Raw genomic sequence first — 23,703 nt, 5'->3', positions numbered from 1 at the left:
AACTAAAGTTGATGAAGAAAGAAAAAATTGGTCAGGATTTTTTTTTTTTTTTCCCCTTTGGACTGTGAGTACAGAGGACTGGAGTTTTGGGGGCTAGGAGGTAGGCAACGGTACCAGTGCAAATGAAAGTGTATCAAAGAAGACAAAACAAAAGAATAAGAAGTAAAGAAAGGGATTCCGTGGGTCAGTGGGTGGATTTTTTGAGATGAAAAAAGTGAAGTTTTGTTTTTAGTGTTTGGACTTGAGCGGGCTAGCTTGTTTTATTTGGAGTACATAAGGTGATAAGGCCTAAAACTAAAGCTAAGCTTGGGAGTATATTTGAGCTAGACTTGGGAGAATAGTTGAGAATTGGGCATGGGGGGGGGGGGGGGGGGGCGGCTGTCCAATATTAGGGGGGCCCAATTTTTTTTCTACCTACTCTAATGGAATTTTTTTTTTTTTTGCAGGGGCTGGGGCCCCCCCAAGCCACTACGTGGCTCCGTCCTTGCCCTTGAGCCCCTGATCTTAACTGGTCTCCTTGTCCGTTGGGCCGGTATAGAAATTGTTACAACCTTCCCTCTTGCACTAGTTGCTCAAGATGGTTCCATGGTGTTCTGCAGTCCTCGGTGGTATATACCTGCTCTTGGTGGTATTGGCAATGAAGACTCTGGTTACACCTCAAAGGATCTCCACTCATCTTGTTCGGCCATTTAAAGTATGGCTCATTTTTTATTTTCTCTAAAATTTGATGCACTGGTTCTCGGAATATGGTGTTAACCACTTGAGAAACTGCAGGCCCAGATTGCCCAGCAAAATCCCTCCGGGATCTGTCATTGTTGTAGCAGTCCGACCTGAAATCCCGCCTCTCTTGAGGGATAACCTTGCTCTTTTTTTTACCCTACTGCTGAGCCTCCTCAACTCTCTTATATTTATCAATTCGATCCATGAGGCTAGCAGATACTAGTAAAAGGTTTCTCAGTCAAAGACTTCCTTAAACTATGCTCAGCAAGTAAGCCAAGCTTAAAAGTGCTGATGGCTACATCATCAAAATCACCATTTATCTCGTTGAACATCTCTCAATATCTATCTGAATATATTTTCAGGGTTTCTCCCTCTCTTATGGACAGGGATAACAAGGAAGCTAAAGGCCAAGCAACCCTGTTGCACGTAATGAAACGAGATCCAAACGCCTGAGTGAGTTCCTTGAAGAAATCGATGGAACCTGCCCTCAAACCGTCAAACCACCTCATCGCTATAGGCCCCAGGTTGGATGGGAATACCTTGCACATCAAGACTTCATTCTTGGAATGTACAACCATCCTTTGATTGAAGTGGCTAACATGCTCGACAGGGTTTGTTCTGCCATGATACATGGTGAATGTGGGTTGAGTGAACCGCTGAGAAAGTCTCCCTCCCTCAATCCAGCGCCTGAAAGGTGACTTGAAAATTTGGTTGAGTGCTTTACTCATAGCGTCATTTCCTATGCCTCTCGAAGATGAATTTCTGTTTTTGCATCATGGCGGTAATCTTCATCATATGAGAAAGACTTGTTGGGGGGAGTCCTTGACCTGTGTCTATAGTCAACGTCCTTCTCATCATCATCAGAGTAATCAGAGTTGGAAGGAGTTTGCCTTCTATGTTTATGGCGTAAGCTTCTCTTTAAGTGATCAATTTCTTTCTGCATGGCTTTGGTATCTTTCTCCTAGGAGAGATGGCTATCACCCCGAGAATGGCTCTTACTAGTATGGGTAGTACGTACACTCCTCTCCCGGTCTCTCTTTTGCTCAAGTTCACGGAAGTGATCTTGACGTTGAGACCTCATGGATTCTGTTTGGTTTGAACTTGAACCTACCATAATTGGACATCAAACTCACTATCATACCAGTAATTTCCACAGACGGTGCCAGTTGTAAGGACTGGATTTAGATTCCCTAGCCCAAAGGTTGGTGGACTTAGGCCCAAAAAGCTCAAAATAATGAATTTGTAGAGAAGTGGGTTGGAAAACTGAGCTATAATGAATTAGACTAACTAGAAAATAGGTTTAAAGGAGAAGAAGATGTGAATGAGTAGGTTTATAATGAAGAAAATCGTCCTCGGCAAAGTCCAGGGAGATCTGTTCTTATGTATTTCTTTCAAGTTTGATTACAAAGTTAGTTCTAGATGCTACAGTAATTTTCCTCTCTTTTTCGATCCCTCAGTCTCATTGCCTCCTTTTTTTTATACTGTCTTCCCTTTCCATCTCCCTTCCACGTGCATGTCAAACGGCCGATGTTGATACTTATCCCATCAGCACTTCCCATAAGTCTTTATGTAATAGCTGTAAGGCTGAAATTCACTGTTCAGGCATAACCTCCACATTAATGCGACTAGAGAGTTAGCTGTAGTGAATTTAATGCGGAGGCATCGGCTTTCTTCTAGGATATTTTTAGGACTTCTCCCAGTTTGATCTCATTGCAATACATATCTGCACCAACGAAACTTCTTGGAACGTTACCCGGGACGACTGATAACCCCTCCGGTCCTCGGCATTGGTTAGTCGAGGATGGGCTTATCCTCGGCCCACCCTTTAAACTGTTATGACCCAGACTGATCTCTCTATTTACTATCGCAGTCTCTTCTGACAAAGATATATCATCCTCGGACAAAGCCTCATCCTTGGATTGGGCCACAGACCCAATATATAAATAGATAAAGAAGTTTTGGGCCCAATATCCCTACAGGAGTATATAATAATAGGTAAAGTTGAAAGAAACTCAAATTAGAATTCTAAATTAGAGTTCCAATTTTGTGCTATGTGTCCTAAATTATTTATTCTTAAAGAGTTTTATTTCTTAATTTTAGAATAAAATGTGGGACCACATCATAAATATTCATCCAAGGGAGTTATTAAGTACAAAAACCAAAGAGTCTTGAATAAATGAATCGTTAAAAAAAAAGTGCTTCACAATAATTTAAAAAATAAACATAGACAATTTACATTTTATACTTAATAATATCCTTACAATTTTTTTTAAAGAGTTAACAAAATATAAAAATGATTATCAATAGTATTTAAATTATATATATATATATAAATTATATTATTCATCTTATTGTATATCTTTAAGTATATCTATGTATATGCATGAAGTTACAAGCTAGTTTGCATAATGTGAAACAAAAAGCTAAAAACTAATTTATTTATTAAAAAATAAGTAATACTTAGATTGTTTAAAATAAAGCCAAGATAAAGTTTCTCCAAAAAAAAAAAAGTGTCAAGATAAAGAAACAAAAAGCAATAAACATTTTGGCAAACGAATCATTTAATTTGCATTAAAGTTAGAATAATTCAAATTACATTAAATCTCTCTGATTTTCTCTCTTTCATTTTAGGACTCGTAATTAATGAAGGAGGAAAGAAAAAAAAAAATTTTTTTTTTTAGAATATTAAATATTTTAACACACACGGGGAGAGGGGAGAATACTTTAAAAAAACTAATAGTAATGTATATTCAAAAGAACCTGAAAAAAAAATGTTATTGAATAGGCAAGTTAATATGACAAGTAATAAATATTTCAACATGACATGTTATTAGAGCATTTTTAAGATTTTAACCAATAGATAGCATTTGCATTCGTAAAACGAGTCTCATTGTTCACAAAAATGCGCAGGTTCTAATTCTTTTTTTCTAATCTTTTAATTATGTGTTGGGTATTGTGTTTTTGCTCTGGGTGAGTTGAGCATGGACCTCATTATCAAAGAATAATTTTTTAAGATTACTTTAATATGATGTATTGTAAAGTAAAGTATGAAATGTAAAATGTATTTTTAAGTGAAAATTTAAAATAAATAAAATACATTTAAAAAATGCAAAAAATTTTTAGACATCTATAATCTAAAAAATATATAACTTTTGTTAAGTTGAACTTTTGAACCCAATATATATATATATATATATATATATATATATTTTAAAATTAGGAATATGTTAAGGGAATGTGAATGGCCTAATAGAAAGATTGAAAGCACGGCAACAACTACCCCATTGTTCTCTTATCATGACTGGAAACATTGTGCCCCTACATCAAGACAAACGTCAATTGCATAATTACGGAGGTCATGACTCATGATTGGTCTGGCTGTCCCAGAAAACAGCAAAGTACGACAAAATAATATGATAAAGTCAAGCTTAAAAGTAAAGTTATACATGTACAGACCTATCAAAAAAGAGTAAAGTTATACATGTACAGATGTACTTCTTTTTTTTAACAAATGATAAACTATTTATTTATTTATTTTTCTACGTTTTTATTTATTTATTTATTCTAATCAAATGATAAACTAATATATTTTATACAAATCTGGACCTGTGGTAGATTGAATTCAAAATCTTGTTCCACTAAAACTTTATGAGCATTATTATGAGTTCTGACTGTAGTAGCATTTCTTAACATAAACATAGGTGAGCTCGACTCCTCATTACAATTTGAAAATTTCTTGGCAAAAGTTACACCTTTTGGCTACCAAAACTTTCTGAATTCTGAGTCTTTAACACTAAACAGTAATAATAAGATTATAGATCCCATGAATCCCAACCGGCAATCCAATTGAGCTTGAGCACCAACCAAGAGATCGGCCTAAGTTGAAGTTGTTGCATATCAAATCTGGGATCATATTCATATAAAATATTAAGCAGATAAGGAAAATAGATGAAGCCCAATTGGGAGCTCAAGAATTGCTGCAACCATGATCAAGTTGTGTTTCTCATCACTGTCTCTGTCTGCGCTGTTGTCATACTAGCGGTATCTCTCTTTCTCTCTCTCTCTCTCTCTCACTTCCTATTTCATTTTTGCTTCTCATTCTTCTTGAGCAAAATCTTGAACTACGTTGGATCAATGAGACACCCATATTTGGTTAAAGAGCCTAATGGTTTATTCTTTGTTGCATTATAGCAGAGAAGTTGGAACCCATTGATCAAAATCCTTTTTTTTTTCTTTAATGGGGTATGTTTTTGCCCCAAGGTTCCATTGATCAAAACTTTAAAGGGTGCCCGTGTCACTATTAATTTCTGTTAATGTGCTTAACTCTTTCATTGAATGGCGGTGTTTTATTAAACTGCAAGTGGGTATTTATCAATTTCAATAAAATTCTGAGCCCACCCCCTTTTTGTTTCTTGCTAGTTATATTTTAGTTTTGTTTCTATTTACAGAATCTTTTTAAAAGTTTGAATCTGGGATGGAAAATTGTTAATGAACTCAAAGACAAAACATTACTCTGAATGCGTATAAAAAATTGCTAAACAATCCTAGATAGATAATGTTGTTGTACTCTTTTGCTATGCAGTATAAAGCTCTATCTTATCATAAATGAAAGGCAATTCCACTTCGGTTCTGGATAATACACTTAACCCATGTGAATTGAAAAGTTGGAATCATAAAAGTAGATCCAAGTTATGTGGTTTTCTGAAAATTGGACTTGACTAAAAGTTCAGTCAGTTTTGAAACAGAGCCAATTTATGTTATTCGCTGTCAGACATTGGTACTTGCTGGTATGTAATTCTCTTAGAATTGACTTTCTGAATGCTATGCTTAATGTGTGAATCTTTCTTATTGATGTAGTTGTGGAGAACATTTGTGCTGAAACCATTCAAGCTTGTCACTGTATTTCTTCATGAAGCGAGTCATGCTGTTGCGTGTAAACTTACTTGTGGCCATGTAAGAAGCTCGCTTCTTTCCACATAATTTTATCTATGAATTTCCCAACACTCATGCAGTCATGGTGATATATTACAACTCTCATATCTAAAAGACGTAGTGTTTTAGTGTAAAGTAACACAGCAGGCTCTCCTTCAATGTCTCCTTCGATGTCATACAAAATTAAATAAATGGAGGGACATCTACTTGCACAACTTTTATCCATTTACCAAAAACATTCATAGCAGTTGGCTTAAATGTCCAAGATTAAAGATGCCTTTTATTGATGCCCATGTAAACTCTTGATTTCATTGGCCGCTTTTCATACCTTTTAATGCTAGTAATAAGTTTGGCACCATCAGTCTTTTATTGAGTTTCTAAGCCATGAAGTGGGAGAGGAGTAATTATAGGTGTCTTGGGATTTCTGGTAAAACATACTATTTCTGCTTAGGCCTTTTTGGACTGGGTATATGTATCCAGTTGCATGTATTGATCTTCTTTTGATATGAGAAAAAAGTGGCTATTTTCATTTTAATTGGGTGGGATACCTCCTTAGTACATAATGACGACATCTTGACATAAGATATGCCATTATATTTTTAATACTCTAGAAGAAGCCATACAAGTAAGGTCTTTTCTGGACCTTGGTGATTTTGTGGCTTAACAAAGCCTTCTGGTATCAATTTTTCTTGAGCATTGGGGTAAACATAGCATGGGAAGATTTTGAGCATCAACATCAACCATTTTGATTGTCAGCATGACAAAATCTGGTTTAATGCAGGTAGAAGGGATCAAGGTTAATGTAGATGAAGGTGGAACCACACAGACACGTGGTGGAGTTTACTGGTTAATCTTGCCTGCTGGATGTAATGTTACCTGTCCTTAATATATTTTAACTCTTATTTAATAGCAGATATTACTCCTATGCAACAGCTATATAGAAGTGTTCAAATGCACGCTTTGCTGTGACATATTGTTTATCCATGATTAACCTGATTCATTTTGTTTTGAATTTAAGTTTTAGAATCTTTGGGTTCTATATATGTTGTTTCTCAGTGCAGTTTTCCAATAAATAATTGGTAATCATGCAATCTTCTCTTCTCACTGTTCCATTTTGTGGCATTCCAGATCTTGGTTCATCCTTCTGGGGAATGGTCTTGATACTTGCATCCACAAATCTTCTTACTGCAAGAATAGCTGCCGGATGTTTTCTTGCTGCACTACTTGTTGTACTTTTTGTAGCTAAAAATGTGAGCACTTATGAACACGTAGATTTTCTCTTTTTGTTTAATATTCCATATGAATGCTGCACTGCACTTATGAAGGAATTTGGATTTCACATGAAAACACAGTATTTCAAATGGTAGTTGAATGCAAAATTTGAAGTTGGGAACATATTGACAACAAAACATGGAAAGTTTTCGTTCCTGACATACTGAGGTTATTCTTTTGTGTACCATAAAGAAGATAAAAATACCATCAAGACAAAGGAAAGATGATTTAAATTGTTTTGAATGCCATCAATTATCATGATTTTTTTTTTTTTTATTGCTTTAAATATTGGAAGTCACCATGCTTATCCTGTGTGGTATGACGTTTTAATTAATTAATTTATTTCAATTTTCTTTTGGTCTTTCCTGCAGTGGACTCTTCGAGGACTCTGTATTGGTAAGTGTTTTCATAATTTAAAATTTGGCTTACTATTTTTTATACATGCCACAACATATTGGGTTCTATATGTTTATGTATTTCGTATTTCGCCTCAGGGTTTATACTTTTCCTTGGTGTAATTTGGGCTCTGCAAGAAACAACAAAAGTTCGTATACTGCGGTACATCATTCTGTTCATTGGTAAATGAAATTCTGCTGTTTTTCTTTCCATATTGTTCAGGGAAAAGGATGATTGTTCCTTTACACAATGTGATGGGGTGAAAAATCAATGCTTACTCAATCTTATCAAAATGCAGGTGTTATGAACAGCTTGTTTTCAGTTTATGGTATGACTTTGGAATGAAACAATCAATTTAATCATTAATTTAATTGGCTGTGTATGGAAATATGGATTAATCTGTATGTAATTATGCAGACATATATGATGATCTAATATCCCGTAGAGTTCACTCTAGTGATGCCGAAAAATTTGCCGAAGTGTGTCCTTGCTGTAATGGTGTTGGATGGGGCGTTATTTGGTGAGCAACTGAGCATCATATCATTTTAGAAGAGTAGAAATATTCAATTTTTGACTTGAATAGTTTTTGTTCTTATATGTTAAATCAATAACACAAGGTGCTCTTATGACCTATAATTATGTTTTATTGCTTCAATTTCTAATTGTGAAGAACTCTACTTGCAGGGGGTTGATATCTTTTATGTTTCTTTGTGGAGCCATGTACCTTGGTCTTGTGATTTTGTCTTGAGGTACATCATGATTGCTCAATTCTTTGAATATTGTAATTTTTATTCGCATGTTGTCTAAAACTTGTTCATATGTATGATTTAGAAAATGTCTGTGATTGTCATTGGGCGATGTTCAAATTCACCATGAAAAGTGTCATTAGGGACTTTGAAGCTTTTATAGTTGAAAATTTTCTACTATGCTATGTACAAACGCACAAAGTTGAGGTTGTTTGTTGAATTAAATATAATATTATCTTGAACTTGATTATAGAGTTGAAGAAAAATGGAGACTCCTTTTTCAACTGCTGTGAGAAGCACTTTCAGTTGATTATGTTTCCTTGCCATATCACTATCATGTCACTTGAGATAATTCTTTTCATTTATTCTCAGAATTTATATTGCACTTTCATACCTCTAATGGCTATGTTGAGGACATTTTGTGACTTGAGAACATTTCATTTGTCACAACTATGTTTGATTATGATTTTAGGTTATGGCTTACTGAAGGATGTTTAGTGAAAATGGAAAATCGTAGGGAACTATACATTTAAACATCTTCATGTTGCATAGTTTCCAAAAGCTGCTAGTTAACCTAATATGTAATAAAAACTCTATACAAATGACCGCCATATTACACTGTGCTGAAACTCTCTTGGTGTGAACTATTGCATCATTTAGTGCTGTGATATTAGTATATTACGCTTATATTATAGAAAGAAAAAATATATGAAATTATTTTGCAAATGATTTTGTGAATCATGACATCTAGATGCCCATGGACTTGAATTGATGCCAATTAGCATCAGTGTTTATAACAATAATGTTTCAACTGGATGGAACGATGTTTTTATGTGTTCAGTTCTGACAAATATTCCTATTTTATTGATGACTATTCAGCATTTATGTATGATCAATTTTTTTTTTTTTTTTTTATAGGAAAACCAACAGTAATTTAAATTTTTTGTTATGTCTAATCTCATTCTGAATTGGTGCAACGAGGATTCTAATAGATTAGCAGCATGTTGTCATTGCCATTATTTACGTTGTAATATTCACTGTATATATGCTTCTATACATCACAATCACTTTTGTTGCAACTGTGCAGGATGAAAGTTTCTGGTTAATACCAACGTCTTGTTCTTGCATATACTCGTTGCTAAACATGATCTCATTTTTTATTATTGAGAAGATGTTCTAATCAAGCCAGCTTCTGCAGCTTCATTCTTTCCACCCTTCTCCTGTGGGTTGGTATATCTGAATGTTAACCTATGGGAAATGACATGTCAATCGACATACTTTTGGTTGATTCATGGTTCAATACCTTAGAATTTAGCTTGGAACCAAATGTAGTATGTAGAATTGTGTTTGTAATTTTATGCTGATGTTTTGCTATTTAACTACCATGTAATTGGTATTTTCATTTCATTGTTCTCAATGAGTGTGTTGAGATGAATTCATTTTCATTGTTTTAAAAATAAGCTGTGTAGAAGTACATTTATACCTAGAAAAGTGAGGTTAAACCATTAAAGGGTAAAAACAAGCTAGCATTTTAAGTTAAAACAAACTGATAGAAATTGCAATTGAGGGTAATCTGTGTCGGGACTTGGTTTGCAAAGTTCATAAGGCGGTATATCCTGTTACAACTCATCCAGGACATGAAATTGCTGAATAGAGTTCGTTGTTACTGTTATTTCCTCATCTCGTTCTAAATAAAGCATGTCTAAAATGAAAATAATAATGTCCATGTTACTTCCTAGGGTTCATCAAAAAATGTTACTTCCTAAGAAGCATGGGTGCAAATTCAGATTCGGGTGTGGTTGCAAGTGCGGTGCGGCAATTTAGCAATTTTTGAAAAATTAGGGTGCGGGTGCGGTGTGATACGTTTATTAATAAATTATTAAATATATTTATATTTTTATATTTTTATATATTGCTAAGCATATTTTTTCATATAATGGTAAACGTATACCAATTTAAGAGTAATAGTAGATGGAGTGAGTCTAAGGGAGAGCTGTGGGTTAGAGAGAGAGAGAGGAGACGGAGAGCGAGAGTCAAAGAGAGTTTGAGATGAGTTTAGAGTTTTTTCTTTAAACTAAGATTTCAAAACAGTGTGTTTTGAGTCTTTTGACAAAATTTTTTACCTTTTTTTTTTAAACACTTATTTAGGCCCACATCGGTCTGATTTGGGGCCTGTTCTGGCCCATTGCGGACCGTATCGGCCCGAATGGAAAACAAAAAAAACAAAAAAATTCATCACAAACAAGAATGCAGTTGTGTTGACGGTCGCACTACGCATCCGTGTGTATTGGACTCGGGTGCGCTGACCCAATCAACGCACTCGTGCTTTCCAAGTTACTTCCATCTAGCCATCCATGGCCATAATTGTTTCAGTATACAAGTGCAGGAAATAGCAAAAAAGGTATCCAATAATAAGTTTTAGCGTAAAGAATGGTGAGTGCATACTTTTGGGTTAATGATATCAACCCGTGACTTTTAAGATTGATTTGAGATTTTATTAGTAAATTGATGATGTGGCAGCATATTATTCATTTATTTTGAAAGAATTGTGGAAATTTAAAGAATTTTACCTTATAGAATACCCTAAGAATTCTAGAAGATTTAAATTCATCTAGGATAAACTGGGTTTAAATCCTCTAGGGTATTCTACCAATAGATTTTTTTTAAATACTAACTATCTTTTATAATTTAAGAGTTTAGATTATGCTATGATAGCATTCCACTAACAATGCTCTTTTATATTTTGTTTGCAACATTATTTTGTTATTGGGAAATATTAATCAATGCCCTTAAGGCATTGGTTTAAAAACTATTTTTAGAAATATTTTATCAAAAAAATAACAAAACAATAAATGTTGTTGATAGTTTTTATATTTTTCATGAAAATAGTGTTAAAACTTTCTTATTATGGTTAAATAACAATTGCTCTAAGGGTATCGGTTAACATAAACCTCTGTTATTTTAAGAATATTGTTTGTGGAACACTAACATGACAAAATCTAGATCCTTAAATTTTAAAAGAATAGTTAAGATGTAAAGAAATCTATTTGGTAGAAGAATCCGAATAAACTAACCATTAATTAACCTTTACTCAATAAATCTCATGTACATGCGTGTGCATATGCTGATGTGTAAGCTGAAATTTGTCAAACCATGCAAAACAAAAGTGATCCCAACACCTGGGAACTACACACGAAGAAAACTTCAAGGTGTACAAAGGCATTTCCAAGCCAAGCACAATTACTACCAAACTAGGTCCCTTTCGAGTTTCGAGAATTATACAAAAATCATCCAGTCCAGCTGCGAACAAAGCCAGATTGAGCTTCCTACCAAGGCAAAAGTCAAGTTCATATAACAAAAAGGTAGGCAGGTTTCATCATAAACAAGAAAGTGAAGGAAAGTACACTTGCATATAAGAGAATGATTTACATAAAACCACCAAAATTTTGGTCATAACCATAACACAAAACATAAATCATATCATAATGGTGAAAATAATATCCATCACTAAGGTTTCCTTCTTCTAAGCAAACTCAACAACAAAATTTTGAAAAGTTGAATTCAGAGTTCTTGGTTAACGTTCAAAAGTGCCATTCTAGGCCTCTGTTACTTGATACTCAAACACAACATCTTTGCCAGAGAGCTTCTTGTAAACTGCAGCAAAGGAATCCAGCTTGTACTCAGTGTTGTTTCGTTCTTTAGGATCCAAGAAAACCTGTCCACAAAAGCATGATTGTTGGATAAATACTGGAATTAAATGTAAAAAACATGTCACCAGTACATTAACCAAGCTGACTGTAACCGTTGCATTAAAATCATATCCCATACTTTCTTTTTTTTGATAAGTAACGAAAACATTAAGATCCCATACTATTCACTAATCTTCTCCAAATCATAATCAAGCCTTATCTTCATATTATAATTTGTTAAAAATTTGTATAAACAACTCCCAACAATAAACCAAAAGAAGTAATTTGATTGCTATGTGGCTGTAGTGGTCACCTTCATTATCTTGGATCCATCATGTCTATATCTGACACGCTTCCCAACAATCTCAGCAGGCAGTACAATATCCTCCAGCATTGCCTCGTGCACAGCAGTGAGTGTGCGGTTGCGAGGTCGTTGAACAGCAGAACCTTTCTTAGGTGGCCTCACTGTCCTCCGGGTGGCAATCAGGATCACATTCTGCAAGGTTTTAAAGGGAGTAAAATCACTAGAATATCAACACCATTAACCTTAATATATATACTAAAAGGAAAACATGCGTGCCAGTTTAGTACAGCTTATTTTTCAGTTTTTTGAAAATGGGGTTGTTTGAAAATGTTGTGCTTAGAAAAAAGTGATGTTTAAAAAAGATGTATTTCAAAAAAACGCGGTTTGATAATGGTTCAACATAATTACATGGAAGTCCAACGGCTAGTTAAAATAATATAAACAGAAGAATTTAAAGTGGCTGGCTAAAAATCTGTGAGGAACAAAAGAAAGAGCACACAAGAGAATATAATTAAAAAGGGAGCACAGAGAATGACAAGAAAATAGAAATCTCAAACAATACCGTCAGAAAAAAAGCATTATGATTTGGAAAAAAAAGTTTTTTTTTTTTTTTTTAAAAACCGGTTTGGAGAAATCTCTTGCAACCTATTACAAGGTGATTCAATGACCATCTGCATAAATTTCAATCACATTACCCATTAAGTTATTGACAACAATTAAATTGCTCCTGTGATTAAAAGCACATGGATGGTCGTTTAAATTATCATGTTAGTGGGTCAAAGAAATTTCTACCAAACTGGGTTGTTTGTCCTTAACTTCGTATGAATTAAAGTTTCTTCCACAATGGCAATGCGTTGGACCAAAGGCCCAAATGAAATTGTAAGACAACCAAATTATAGAAAGTCATTTTCATTTACCTTTCCGCTGAACTTCTTCTCAAGCTCTCTTACAAGCCTAACATGAATCTTGCGGAAGGCTTTCCTCAATCTATAGGGAGTATGGACAACAACAGTCTTTCTGTCCCCAACATCAATTGGACTATAACAGAAAAGAAAGAATACTAGTCACTTATAAGCCAGAGAACCAAAAGCAAGTGGTTAGAACTACATATGGTGCAATATAAAACACTTACGCTGCAGAGTCAATATAGAGATCCTTCAGGTCACTTTGCAGCTCCTGGTTGGTATGTTCCAAATCAAAGAGTGCCTGCAGGGATGATAAATAAAGCGCACAATCAGATGCTAAAACATTTGGAAGGGACTGTCAAGTGCAATAACCTAAGGAAAATCTTATAGAAGCCAGTATAATAACCTCCGCAACCAACTCTTCCGTGCCAGTGAGAGAAGCATCCTCAGCTTTACTGATCTTCCTCCTTGCAGAATACATGTTGACAAACTGGTTTAACAACTGGCACACAAAAGAGTGACGTGCATGAGGGATTTAAAATGTAAGGAAATATATTAACTTAAAATGAAACCTAATAGAATAAAATAAAAGGGACCTTGAAAATATACTTATTTTGGGATAATCTTTGATGAACATAATACATATATATTTCAAGTAAGATAAAGAAAAATAGAAGATAACATATAGCCCGGCAAACCATCACCAGAAATTAATTATGTAAACGACTGCCACTTGTCAATTACCACTAATATAATTTAAAACAAAGTACTAGTAACTAGTTATTGTCCTACAAAGGCCATCCCTAACACCAAGCATCAGGTTGACAAAACAATGTGGCTTCTTAGCGCTTGTTTGGCACAGTTTTTTTTATTTTATTTTAAAAAAGAGGTTATTTACCTAGAAAAAAAAAGTGAAGTTTAAAAAATCTATACTTTGAAAATATACAGTTTGGGGTTAGTTATGACTTATGAAACAGGCACTTAATTAATTCACACCCGCAAAAGGGCGGGCTTTGATTGTATCACTCTCTATGTACATTGTCTGTCTGTACATCATGTATCATATGTTAAATGTGGGCATTGGTGTGAAAGTGTGCACATTGTGGGTTGAAGTAGACCCCAAAAAGTGTGAAACAATAATTTCCGGACAAAGATTAGCTCCAAACCAGTTTGGACCTATTTCTTCCTACAAAAGGATGGTCTCTTCAATAGTCACTTAGTTGGTTGTAGGAAGATAGCTCCAAACCCGTCTAGAGCCAAACTTTTTCCAGAAAGTAATGTCACTTTTAAGTTCATCACAACATTGCCATAAGACTGCAATTGTCACAAAACTTATTAACTACTACTTGGGTAACAATAACATCAGAGAAAAAAAAAACAAAAAACAAAAATCGTATTATGATAATAAAGGCAAAGGCAGAGAATTCAGGGCCAATTCGCAGTTTTTTTTGAGACCCAATTACGGTGTGAAACTAAAACTGAATCTAAACCCAACAACATAAGATTAAGATTTATGAATGAGAAACACAAGGAATTAAGAGAATTCGTTTCTCGGGAAACAAACAAAGATACATGCATACATACAGAGAATAACAAAACTGATTCAGAGATTGTAGATAAATGGGTTTTGAGGCGCACCTGAAGGGTGAGGCGACGATATGAGTGCGAGAGAAATTCCTGAAGCTTAAACAAAACCTTTTGGATGATAGGAGAGAAAACCCTTTTCCTAGGTTTGGGGTTTATGGATTCTTTTGTGAAATGGGTTTACCTTAATTGGGTATTGAGTAATTTGGGCTTTGGGGCAAGCCCAAAACCCATTCTTCCATACAATTGTTTTCCACTATCACTTTTTGTTTTTTCTTAATTTTTTTTCAAACTTCCTTCTTTTTTTTTTGGGCCCAAAACTAGACTCAGGTCCATTATTTCTTGCTTGACTATGGGCCAATAAGATTTAGAGAAATTGAGCTTACAATGTAAATTTTGTGAGCATCAAGTAACTAATATGGAAGCAACATCTCTACATTCTTTGACGTGATAATAAAGTTCATAACATTGGTCTAAATCCCAAATTTATGCAATAAAACTCATCAGATCATTGCCATTGTCAAGCTCCCCTACTACAAGTGAACTACCAGCTCTTACCTTGTTTCCAAGTGGAACAAAGTTTGTATTTGAGAAAAGAGGGCATTAGGGATTAAGAATCAAATGGTAATAAAAAAAAAATCTCTTTCTTTGGAGGCTTCAAGCATGTTTTTTGGATAAGTTTCATGAACTATGCTTATTGAAAAATCACATTATATATATATATATATATGTATGTATGTATATGTATGTATGTATGTATGTGTGTATGTATTCTAGAAGTTAATGTTATTGTGCTACTACAACATGTTGATACGAACAATTGAATAAAAAATTTGATAACGAAATTTTTTTTCATATCAACAAAAAATGTAATTGCTCAAGTAACAAAAACTGTAAATATCAAATACAATAGAATATAAAAAATAAAAATAAAAAGTTGATATTAAGCTTTTTTTTTTTTTTGGTCTATCAAAAAGTTGATTCAATTATTTTCTATTTTTTATATTCTATTGTATTTGATATTTACGTTTTTGTTGATATGATTTTTTTTTCCTAATCAATTTTTTTATTCAATTGATCGTATCAACATGTAGCACAATAACATTAACTTCTGGTTTCACAGTCATTGGAGATAACGTTTCCATGTGTTCTATTATATTAAAAATTTGAAAAATAATCATCCTTTTTTAATGGCGTAAAAGAAACCAAAGATAAATAAATAAATAAAAGAAATGTCAAGCTGGGTGATGCTAATTTAATACAATAATAAACAACAAAGAGGATATCATATCCAACTTAATTATAAAAAATAAAGGATGCAGATTTTGACTAAGAAGTTTGAGCCTATCACAAGATTCAGCTAGAATTTAATTTTACTCACAAATATTCTTATGCTAAGGTACCACTTGCGGAAGTAGGTGTTTTGCTTATAGAAACTCCTTTTGATTTGTGAGAAAACTACGCATGATTATACGAAGGACTATGAGCGTGAATTTCAATCCAAAAATCGATTGAAAGTTAATTATTATTGTTTTTTTTCTTTTTCTTCTTATGAATTGTTCTTATCAATAGGTTTTATAATTTATATGTTATGATTTTTATTATCATTATAATTTTTTTATCAACTTGTGCTCATCCCAAAATTAGGGGTTAAATTACACCACCACCAAGTTCCTCATGGGATTATAACAATTGTAAATTTATAATTGTAAGGACTCAATTTGTAACGATCTTACCAAGTTCCTTATGGGATTATAACAATTGTAAATTTATAATTGTAAGGACTCAATTTGTAACGATCCCAAATTCGTATTGGGTTCGAACGTTAAAGGCCCAAACAATAAATTTGTAGAGCGTAGATGTCAAAGAACTAGATTAACTCCAAAAGAAAAACAATTAAACTTCACGTTTATAGATGGATTAACACCAATATAATGATCAATTTCTCCTTGAAACAAATTAAGTTCTTTATTTCATAAGGTTTTCTTCTAAGTACTACTCGTTTAGAAGTTCCGATCCCTTTTTCTCAATACATTCTTCCATGTTATATACTGCCTTTTTGGTGTCATCTTCACCACACACGTGTGGGTTGGGTTCGGGGGATCCCTTCCTATCCCATCCAACACCTTCTGGAACCTCCAACCAGCAGCTGTAAGGCTGCTTCATCACTGTTCAGGCATCACCTCCACATTAATGCGGCTAGAGAGTTGGTTGAGAGGCAATTAATGCGGAGGCAGCTGTTGTTAAAGATATTTGTTTATCTTTTCTTTCTTACCCTAGGTCCCATGTCCCACCTTTTGTGGTAATACAACTTCGAAGTGTGTTTGTGACATTGCGGCATTCAGATCGTTCTCGGACACATATTGTCGAGATGGATTTTGTCCTCGGACGCATACTGGACCCATCTCATGTGATATCTACTTCTCTTTTCATTTGGTTCCCCCTAAAATTTTATATGGGCCTCCTCGGATGGTTTAACGTTCTCGGATGGGCCACAGGCCCAGTTAACATGGTTTTAATAATTATTGATTAACCGGTCCCCACAATAATGTTCTCCATTAGCATGCAACCTCCAATTAAGAGAAAAAAAAAGCATCAATTTCTATCTACCTAATGAAATTCCTTCATGTTTATAAATCCTCAATATTTCTTTATGAAGTGAAATTCACATGAGTTCTACCTCTTAATTACTTGTGTAAGGACGGGAGTTTGAACTTCAGCCCATCAAGAACAGTGGACGATAACCCAACAAGCTCAAAACAATATGTTTGTTAGAGAATGAGTTTTTCAAGAAAACAACTCAACAAATTAAGTATGGGTCATAGTTAATAGGGTTCAAGACAATAAGACTAAAGGCACAGATTGATAGAAATAATGCTCCTTGGTCAAGTCTAAGGATGAGATGTTCTTGTATTAACTCAAGCTTATCTAAATACAGTGTGTTTTTCTTTTTTTCTTCATTCCTAGATTACATGCCCCATTTTTTAAGGTGGCATTTTCCTTATATAGTCTTTCATGCCTCCATCCCAGCCTTCCACCTGTTGATTTCATAGGTAATCCCTTGGATGCTTGTCCCATCAGGACTTCTTGGAAGCTTTGTGAGTAGTTATGAGTTGAGATGACACTGTTCAAATGTCATTTCTCTATTAATGCAGCCAGTTCATTTGGTGCAGTGCATTTAATGTGGTGATGATAGCCTTCTTCGCAAATATTTCTTCTTTTATTGTTGACTTAGCTTTGCTACCTTTCCTGAAGCATATTCTTCCCAAAATGGTTACCTTCCCTAAAGCTCTCCTGAGGTGGCTTGGCTCCTCGAAAACCACAATTGATCCGTCATTCTCTTCATTTATCCTCAGCCCATTGACTTAGACTTAACAAACCCTTTGACCATCCTTGGGCTTTTGTCTGTCCTCAAGCAAGACCCATAGCCCAATATACTTGCTCGGTGTTCGTATCCTCACACCTTGCTTTCAAAGACAACAACTTCTCTAGTTAGATCCACAAATCCAATTCCCATGTAAGTTTTTCTAAAGTCTCTCCCTACTTAACTATGCTTTCAAAAAAATTTACAAAATATTTATTAAATTTGGATTATTTTTAATTATTGACTTGGGGTTTCCGTTTATACCTACTTTCAAATTTCAAAATTTTTTTTTCCTTGGATTTTTTTTAGTTATTGAATTTAGAGAATGTTGTGATTGTTTAAAGCTTAAAAGCACAATATTTTATATAAACTCTATTTATAAATGACAAATATATATAGAATTAAGTATTTACTATTTAGAGATATTATTAGCTACGTATTATTTTCCGCAAATTACTGCGTATGTTTTATAAGTTTATGATAAAAACAACGCACGCATCTTCAACTAATAATAATGATGGGAGGTATTGAGAAGAGCAGCAAGAAATATAGAGAGAGTTCAGTCTCTTCACGCTTCTCTTCGACAGTGACAAATGAGAGGACGGTAGGATTGGAGGATGAATCATCAATAACGACTGAAGACTGCTTCTACCTACGGTTTCTACGTTTGTGTAAACTAATAAATTTCTCAAATCAAAGAACCCCATAATATGCGTTGCTGGTTGAGTGGTTCTACTAGTCAGCCATGGCCCATGGGCAGAGTCAATCACTGCGGTTTTAGGACAATCCAAACATTCCAACAATATCCTTTTGTTTTATATACTAAACACAATTTTTTAATTAATTCATAATAAAATATTAAAATGAAGGATTAAGTTTAACTTCAAAATTTTCTCCAAAAAAAAAAAAAAAAAGTCTAACTTCAAACATGTCTAGAGTTTTAAACTTTAAATTCTAATAAGAAGATAACATGTGTTCTTGTCAATCTTCTTAGAAAAAAAAAAAAAAAAGACGTGCAGGGGTAGTATTAAAAGTTTTAAAATTATTTTAATACTATATATAAATATTTAATGTTTTAATTATTAGCCTACAAAAATGAGACTTAACCCTCCCAAATATTTGAGCTAGTCCAATGATTTTCTTAAAAAAATTGTCCAATTGGTTTAGTGTTATAGAGAATTTTTTTTCCCCTTTCTCACATTCATTTTTTATTGTAAAATGTGTTCTTATGTTTGTTAAAGTTTTGAATCATTCATATCATTGAATACTTCATTAGTTCAATTGAAATTTTTTTACTCACTTTGGTTGATAATTTGGTAACTTATATTAAAAATGAAAATTTTAAGGATTCACTATGGAAGATACTAAGTTATATGTGTGTATAGATATTTGTGTTTATGCATGTTTATGATAAGCTAATAAACTAGTATCATAAGTTGGCGCCTCTATATAAAAATAACTAGTTACGCCCTTGAACATGTGTCCCTATCATATGTGATGCAACAAATTTTATTATTAATAAAAATAAATAAATAAACAAAGTGAGGGATTATCTTGAATCTGTACAAATGGGTCATCCTATAAACAAAGTGAGTGATATCTTGAATGCTATATTATAGAGAAAATGAACACTTTAGATTCACAGGCAATCAAACTTGCCCAAGATGTTCTTTATTTTATTGAATTTTCTTGTAGGGAAAAAAATCTTATAAACCTTATAAGAGTAGCAGCACAACAACTTTCTATATATCTTAGAGCATTCTTATCAAAGGTGCTAAAAATTCTAAATGCTATTTTTTAGCATTTTTAACACCTCAAATGATAAAAACACACCTAAATCAAATATGCTAAATCTTAAAAAATTTAGCATTGAGCTACAAGAAAATCTTATTTTTGACACCCTACTGTAGCAAGATGCTAGAGTTTTTAAATATTTTTTTCTTTTTTTCTCTCTCTCTCAGCTTTCCTCTCTTTCCTTTCTCTTTTTCTCTCTCTCTCTCAGCTTTACTCTCCTTCCTCTTCTCCACCACCATAACCAACACCTCTAACTTACTCTTACTGTCAATCTCAATCTCAAACTCTCTACAAGATGATGTCGGAGGAGCAACACTGCGAATCGAAGCTCTCCAACAACAAACACCGCAAGCTCCACCTCCGTGTTTTGAAAGTCCTCGATGAAACATAGATGAGGATGATGTCGTCTAGAAACCGAAACAACACGGACGGTTTGGGGTTTGGTTTTGGAATTGGTTTGTCGATGGCGTAAACAGTTATGGTGGTGTGACTGTTGATCTTGCCAGTGAGGTGCGTGAGGGAGAGGTAGTGGTTGAAGGTTGAGAAGTCTGGGTGTTGAGTTGATTTGTGGGTCTGGGTTGATTTGGTGGCTTTGAATGTGGAGGCTTTTTTTTTCTTTACTATTGTTTGTGGTTGTGGTGGATCTGGCTAGTGGCGGCGATGGTGGGTGATGTGGTGGTTATGGTATGGGTGGATGTGGATGTGGATGTGGAGGTTTCCTTTTTTTTTTTTTTTTTTTGGTTCTCTCTCTCTCTCTCTCTCTCTCTCTCTCTCTCTCTCTCTCTTTGTGTTGTTGTTTGTGGTTGCGGTGGATCTGGCTAGTGGGTGGACGTGGTGGTTGTGGTTTTGGTGGGTGGATGTGGTGGCCGGCAGTGCTGGGTTGAGAGAGAGAGAGAATAAAAAATGATAAAGAAAAAAAAAATTAAATGAGGTGTTAAAAAAATAGAAGTTTTGATGTAAGGGATATTGTAAAGTGATGTGTTATATGTTATAAAATTGGTATTTTAGATGCTAAGTATGTGTTTGGATACTGCTTATTTTCCTGAAAACTGAAAACTTATTACTGAAAACAATAAATAAAATAAATAAAATTGGGTTACTGTTTACTTTCCCAAACACTGTATATTTGCCTTAATGCACTGTACATGTCCCATGAACATTGCAAGAGATGTTGGTAAAAAAAAAAAAAAAAAAAAGACAAGAGCAGACACGTGAGTTTTCATCCGTATCCAAACAGATACTAAATGCTAAAATTTCTAAAATTCTCAACGAGAATGCTCTCAGTGCTTAGCATTTTTAATGCAATAATTAAGCTATGATTTTTCTAGATTCTTGTAATATTTCTCCTACAATAATCAGGGATCAGATCGATGTACAACATCCCATCAAAAAAGAAAAGAAAAGATTGATGTACAACATGTACACGTTCTCCACATGTCAGTGAAACACTAAAACCATTATGGATTCTCTTACTCTAAACATTCTAGGAACCTCCATATATCTGATAAAATTAATTATAGTATTTTAATAACTGCTAATTGATTAAGGGAAGTAGTAATTAATATGAAATATTATAGTTAAACTTAGACTAGAAAATTGCTTTAGATTGAAAACTACAACAATTTCTACTCCATTGTTTTCTTCTTTAATTTTTTTTTTTTTTTTTTTAGAAATATAATTAGATGTAATAGAAGATGGATAAAAGAGATTTTTTTTTTTTTTTAAGACTTATGGTACCGCTCTTGATGAGCACTTTTTATCATCAGATTAAGAGAGAATTGAATATAATAAAATAATTCTTAATATACACTTTTTGATTAAATAGAAGCAAACAACATTAGGTCATAAGTAGAAAACCACCTAGATCGTTGCACATGCTCTTTTTTTAAGAAAACTTTTTATCTTAAAAATTTCTTGGAGTACTTAAATATTCTATTGAAATTGAAATGGACTTATCTAGGTGAGTAAATATTATCATTGTTCACAAAAATAAAGAAAATAAAATGGACACATGGTGTGAAATTCGACTCAAATTGAAATTTAATTTAAAAGCTAATTAGATTTAACGCTTTTGGCTTTAAATATATATATATATATATATATATATATATATATATATATATATAGTATAGGATTATAATAAAGCATCCTAAAATTAGTTAACATTCCTCATGAGGCCTCACCTATTATACTAACTAGTGTGTAGCCTTGCGCATATGAATGGGTACAATTGAAAATAATCACAATTATATGGTTCAATTATACTTTTTTTAGAAGAGGTTTAAATTATACATAGTATTGTCTTACACTTTTTTTAAACCATACTGTAGGGACACTGAAGTTAGTCCCGAAGGTACATTCCTCGAAATTCAGCTACGATGACCCTCACAATCAAGATACAAGAAAATAATAGGGAATGAGCACTCTACAATGGGAAACACAAAAAGTGGATTTCTTTGACCATTAATATGCTATAATTACAATTACAGATGCTAAGGAGACTATAGGAAAACTTTGTTTTTTATTCTCGTGGTGTCAAACTTGGTGTTCCTTCTTCTAACTCTATTTTTCTTTCTCAAACAAGTTTTTCCTTTTCTTTTTCTGGATCCTTTTACCTTTTGCGTCCCCCTTCCATTTATAGCTTCAGTCCTTGTTTTTATCATTTCAACTATCCTATTTCCATCCAGAGTCTTAGGTATGTTTTTTCCTTACTTTATCGGTTTCCTCTCCTTCTTATCTTGGAATTCTGATTGTCCAAGGGTTGCGTGTATTGTTCAAGCTGTCTTATGTGCAATTAATGTGGCAGAGTTTAGGTAAGAACCCCCTCATTAATGTGGAGGTAAAAATCTTCTTTCTTCTTGCGCATTCCAGAAGTTTCCCGTGATTACCAGTGTCTTCTAGAGGTCATACGTTGATTATCTGTGCTACATGCCTCGAATAAGCTTGTGCTTTCCCTTTTCCGTGGGAATTGGTTTATTGTGGTACTTAAATTTATCCTCAACACTTAGGACGATCCAACTTTCCGCTCTTTTATGGTTTATATCCTTCTAAGCATTTCTTTCAGTACATAGGCCAGGCCCAAGTCATTCCCCGTGGCCCAATTTGCTTTTTGGGCTTTTGGCCCGAGAGGTGACTTTCCCACTCCCCACACATACATTTCTAAAATATCTAATGTTTTCTCATATATATATAAATATATATATATATATATATATATATTATAATTTAATTGGTTTTAGACATTTCAATTTTTGCACTTAATAATTCACTTGCCACAAAAATTAGAAATTTAAATGGACACATGGCGAAAAAATGGATTCCAATTGAAATCCAATTTTGAATCTAATTGGATTTTTACTCTCAATAATTCACTTGGCACAAAATTAAAAAATAATGAGACACGAGACACAAAACTGAGAATCCAATTAAAATCTAATTGGATTTTCACTAAAATTTGGCTATTAAATGACCACATGATAATTGTTTTATGGGAAAAATTGCACTTTGCCCCTTTTCAATCCCTTAAAACAAAATTATTTAACAAATTTAACCATTGTGGTGCAATTTGATATTTTTCACGTGGTTTCACATATGCGCATGCAGAGGTCATGTGAGTTGCATCTAACATGCTTTTCAGTATAAGTTAATAGTTCAATTGACGATATGGTGAAAAGTGAAGCACATATTATAGTTTAGGGTAGTAATCATGCATTCTGAAAGTTCAGCGTCGTAAGCGTAAGTGATGGTATAATTTAGGATAATAAAGTGTAATTGCCCTCTTGTTTTCTCCCTATTAATTTTACATTAAATGCTCATGTTTAACTAGTTTGTCAAAACATACCATTCGAATAGTATCTGGGATTTGCACTAGTGTTTCTAGTATTTTGGATTATTTTCCCCATTTTTGTGTAGTTTTTATTTTTGGGTGCTCTTGAGGAAGTTGGGTTGTTTGATCAAATTTGATTGAAGAGCCTTGTTGGGGTTGTGTGATCATAAG

General features: G+C 33.7%; 2 protein-coding genes across 2 annotated transcripts; one reads left to right on the top strand and one right to left on the bottom strand.

Moving 5' to 3' along the window:
• Window positions 1-4,300: 4,300 nt before the first annotated feature.
• LOC115962837 lies at window positions 4,301-9,473 on the top strand. Its single transcript, XM_031081709.1, has 10 exons — window positions 4,301-4,761; window positions 5,578-5,673; window positions 6,434-6,518; window positions 6,781-6,902; window positions 7,296-7,320; window positions 7,419-7,502; window positions 7,619-7,648; window positions 7,738-7,840; window positions 8,005-8,069; window positions 9,154-9,473. Exons 1-9 carry the CDS (start codon window positions 4,669-4,671, stop codon window positions 8,066-8,068), a joined length of 702 nt encoding a protein of 233 aa, XP_030937569.1. The 5' UTR covers window positions 4,301-4,668; the 3' UTR covers window position 8,069; window positions 9,154-9,473.
• Window positions 9,474-11,383: 1,910 nt separating this feature from the next.
• Window positions 11,384-14,710, bottom strand: LOC115962543 (40S ribosomal protein S7-1-like). Its single transcript, XM_031081397.1, has 6 exons — window positions 14,603-14,710; window positions 13,371-13,466; window positions 13,192-13,265; window positions 12,977-13,097; window positions 12,069-12,251; window positions 11,384-11,781 (listed from the first exon to the last, which is right to left on the bottom strand). The coding sequence occupies exons 2-6, from the start codon at window positions 13,443-13,445 to the stop codon at window positions 11,662-11,664; spliced, it is 573 nt and encodes a 190-aa protein (XP_030937257.1). The 5' UTR covers window positions 13,446-13,466; window positions 14,603-14,710; the 3' UTR covers window positions 11,384-11,661.
• Between the last annotated feature and the right edge of the window lie 8,993 nt (window positions 14,711-23,703).

This window comes from Quercus lobata, chromosome 10 (genome assembly GCF_001633185.2).
Source record: "Quercus lobata isolate SW786 chromosome 10, ValleyOak3.0 Primary Assembly, whole genome shotgun sequence".
Lineage (NCBI taxonomy): Eukaryota > Viridiplantae > Streptophyta > Magnoliopsida > Fagales > Fagaceae > Quercus > Quercus lobata.
The sequence above is the reverse complement of the archived record's forward strand: the minus strand, read 5'-3'. Positions and strand labels throughout refer to the sequence as shown.

Excerpts from the sequence above, each read along its gene's own strand:
- LOC115962837 (XM_031081709.1), top strand. The coding sequence starts at position 4,669 with ATGAAGCCCAATTGGGAGCTCAAGAATTGCTGCAACCATGATCAAGTT. Across the intron at positions 6,903-7,295 it reads TACTTTTTGTAGCTAAAAAT|TGGACTCTTCGAGGACTCTG; the intron begins GTGAGCACTTAT and ends TCTTTCCTGCAG. Across the intron at positions 7,503-7,618 it reads GTACATCATTCTGTTCATTG|GTGTTATGAACAGCTTGTTT; the intron begins GTAAATGAAATT and ends ATCAAAATGCAG.
- LOC115962543 (XM_031081397.1), bottom strand. The coding sequence starts at position 13,445 with ATGTATTCTGCAAGGAGGAAGATCAGTAAAGCTGAGGATGCTTCTCTC. Across the intron at positions 12,252-12,976 it reads AGAAGAAGTTCAGCGGAAAG|AATGTGATCCTGATTGCCAC; the intron begins GTAAATGAAAAT and ends AAAACCTTGCAG. Across the intron at positions 11,782-12,068 it reads ATGGATCCAAGATAATGAAG|GTTTTCTTGGATCCTAAAGA; the intron begins GTGACCACTACA and ends TTTTGTGGACAG.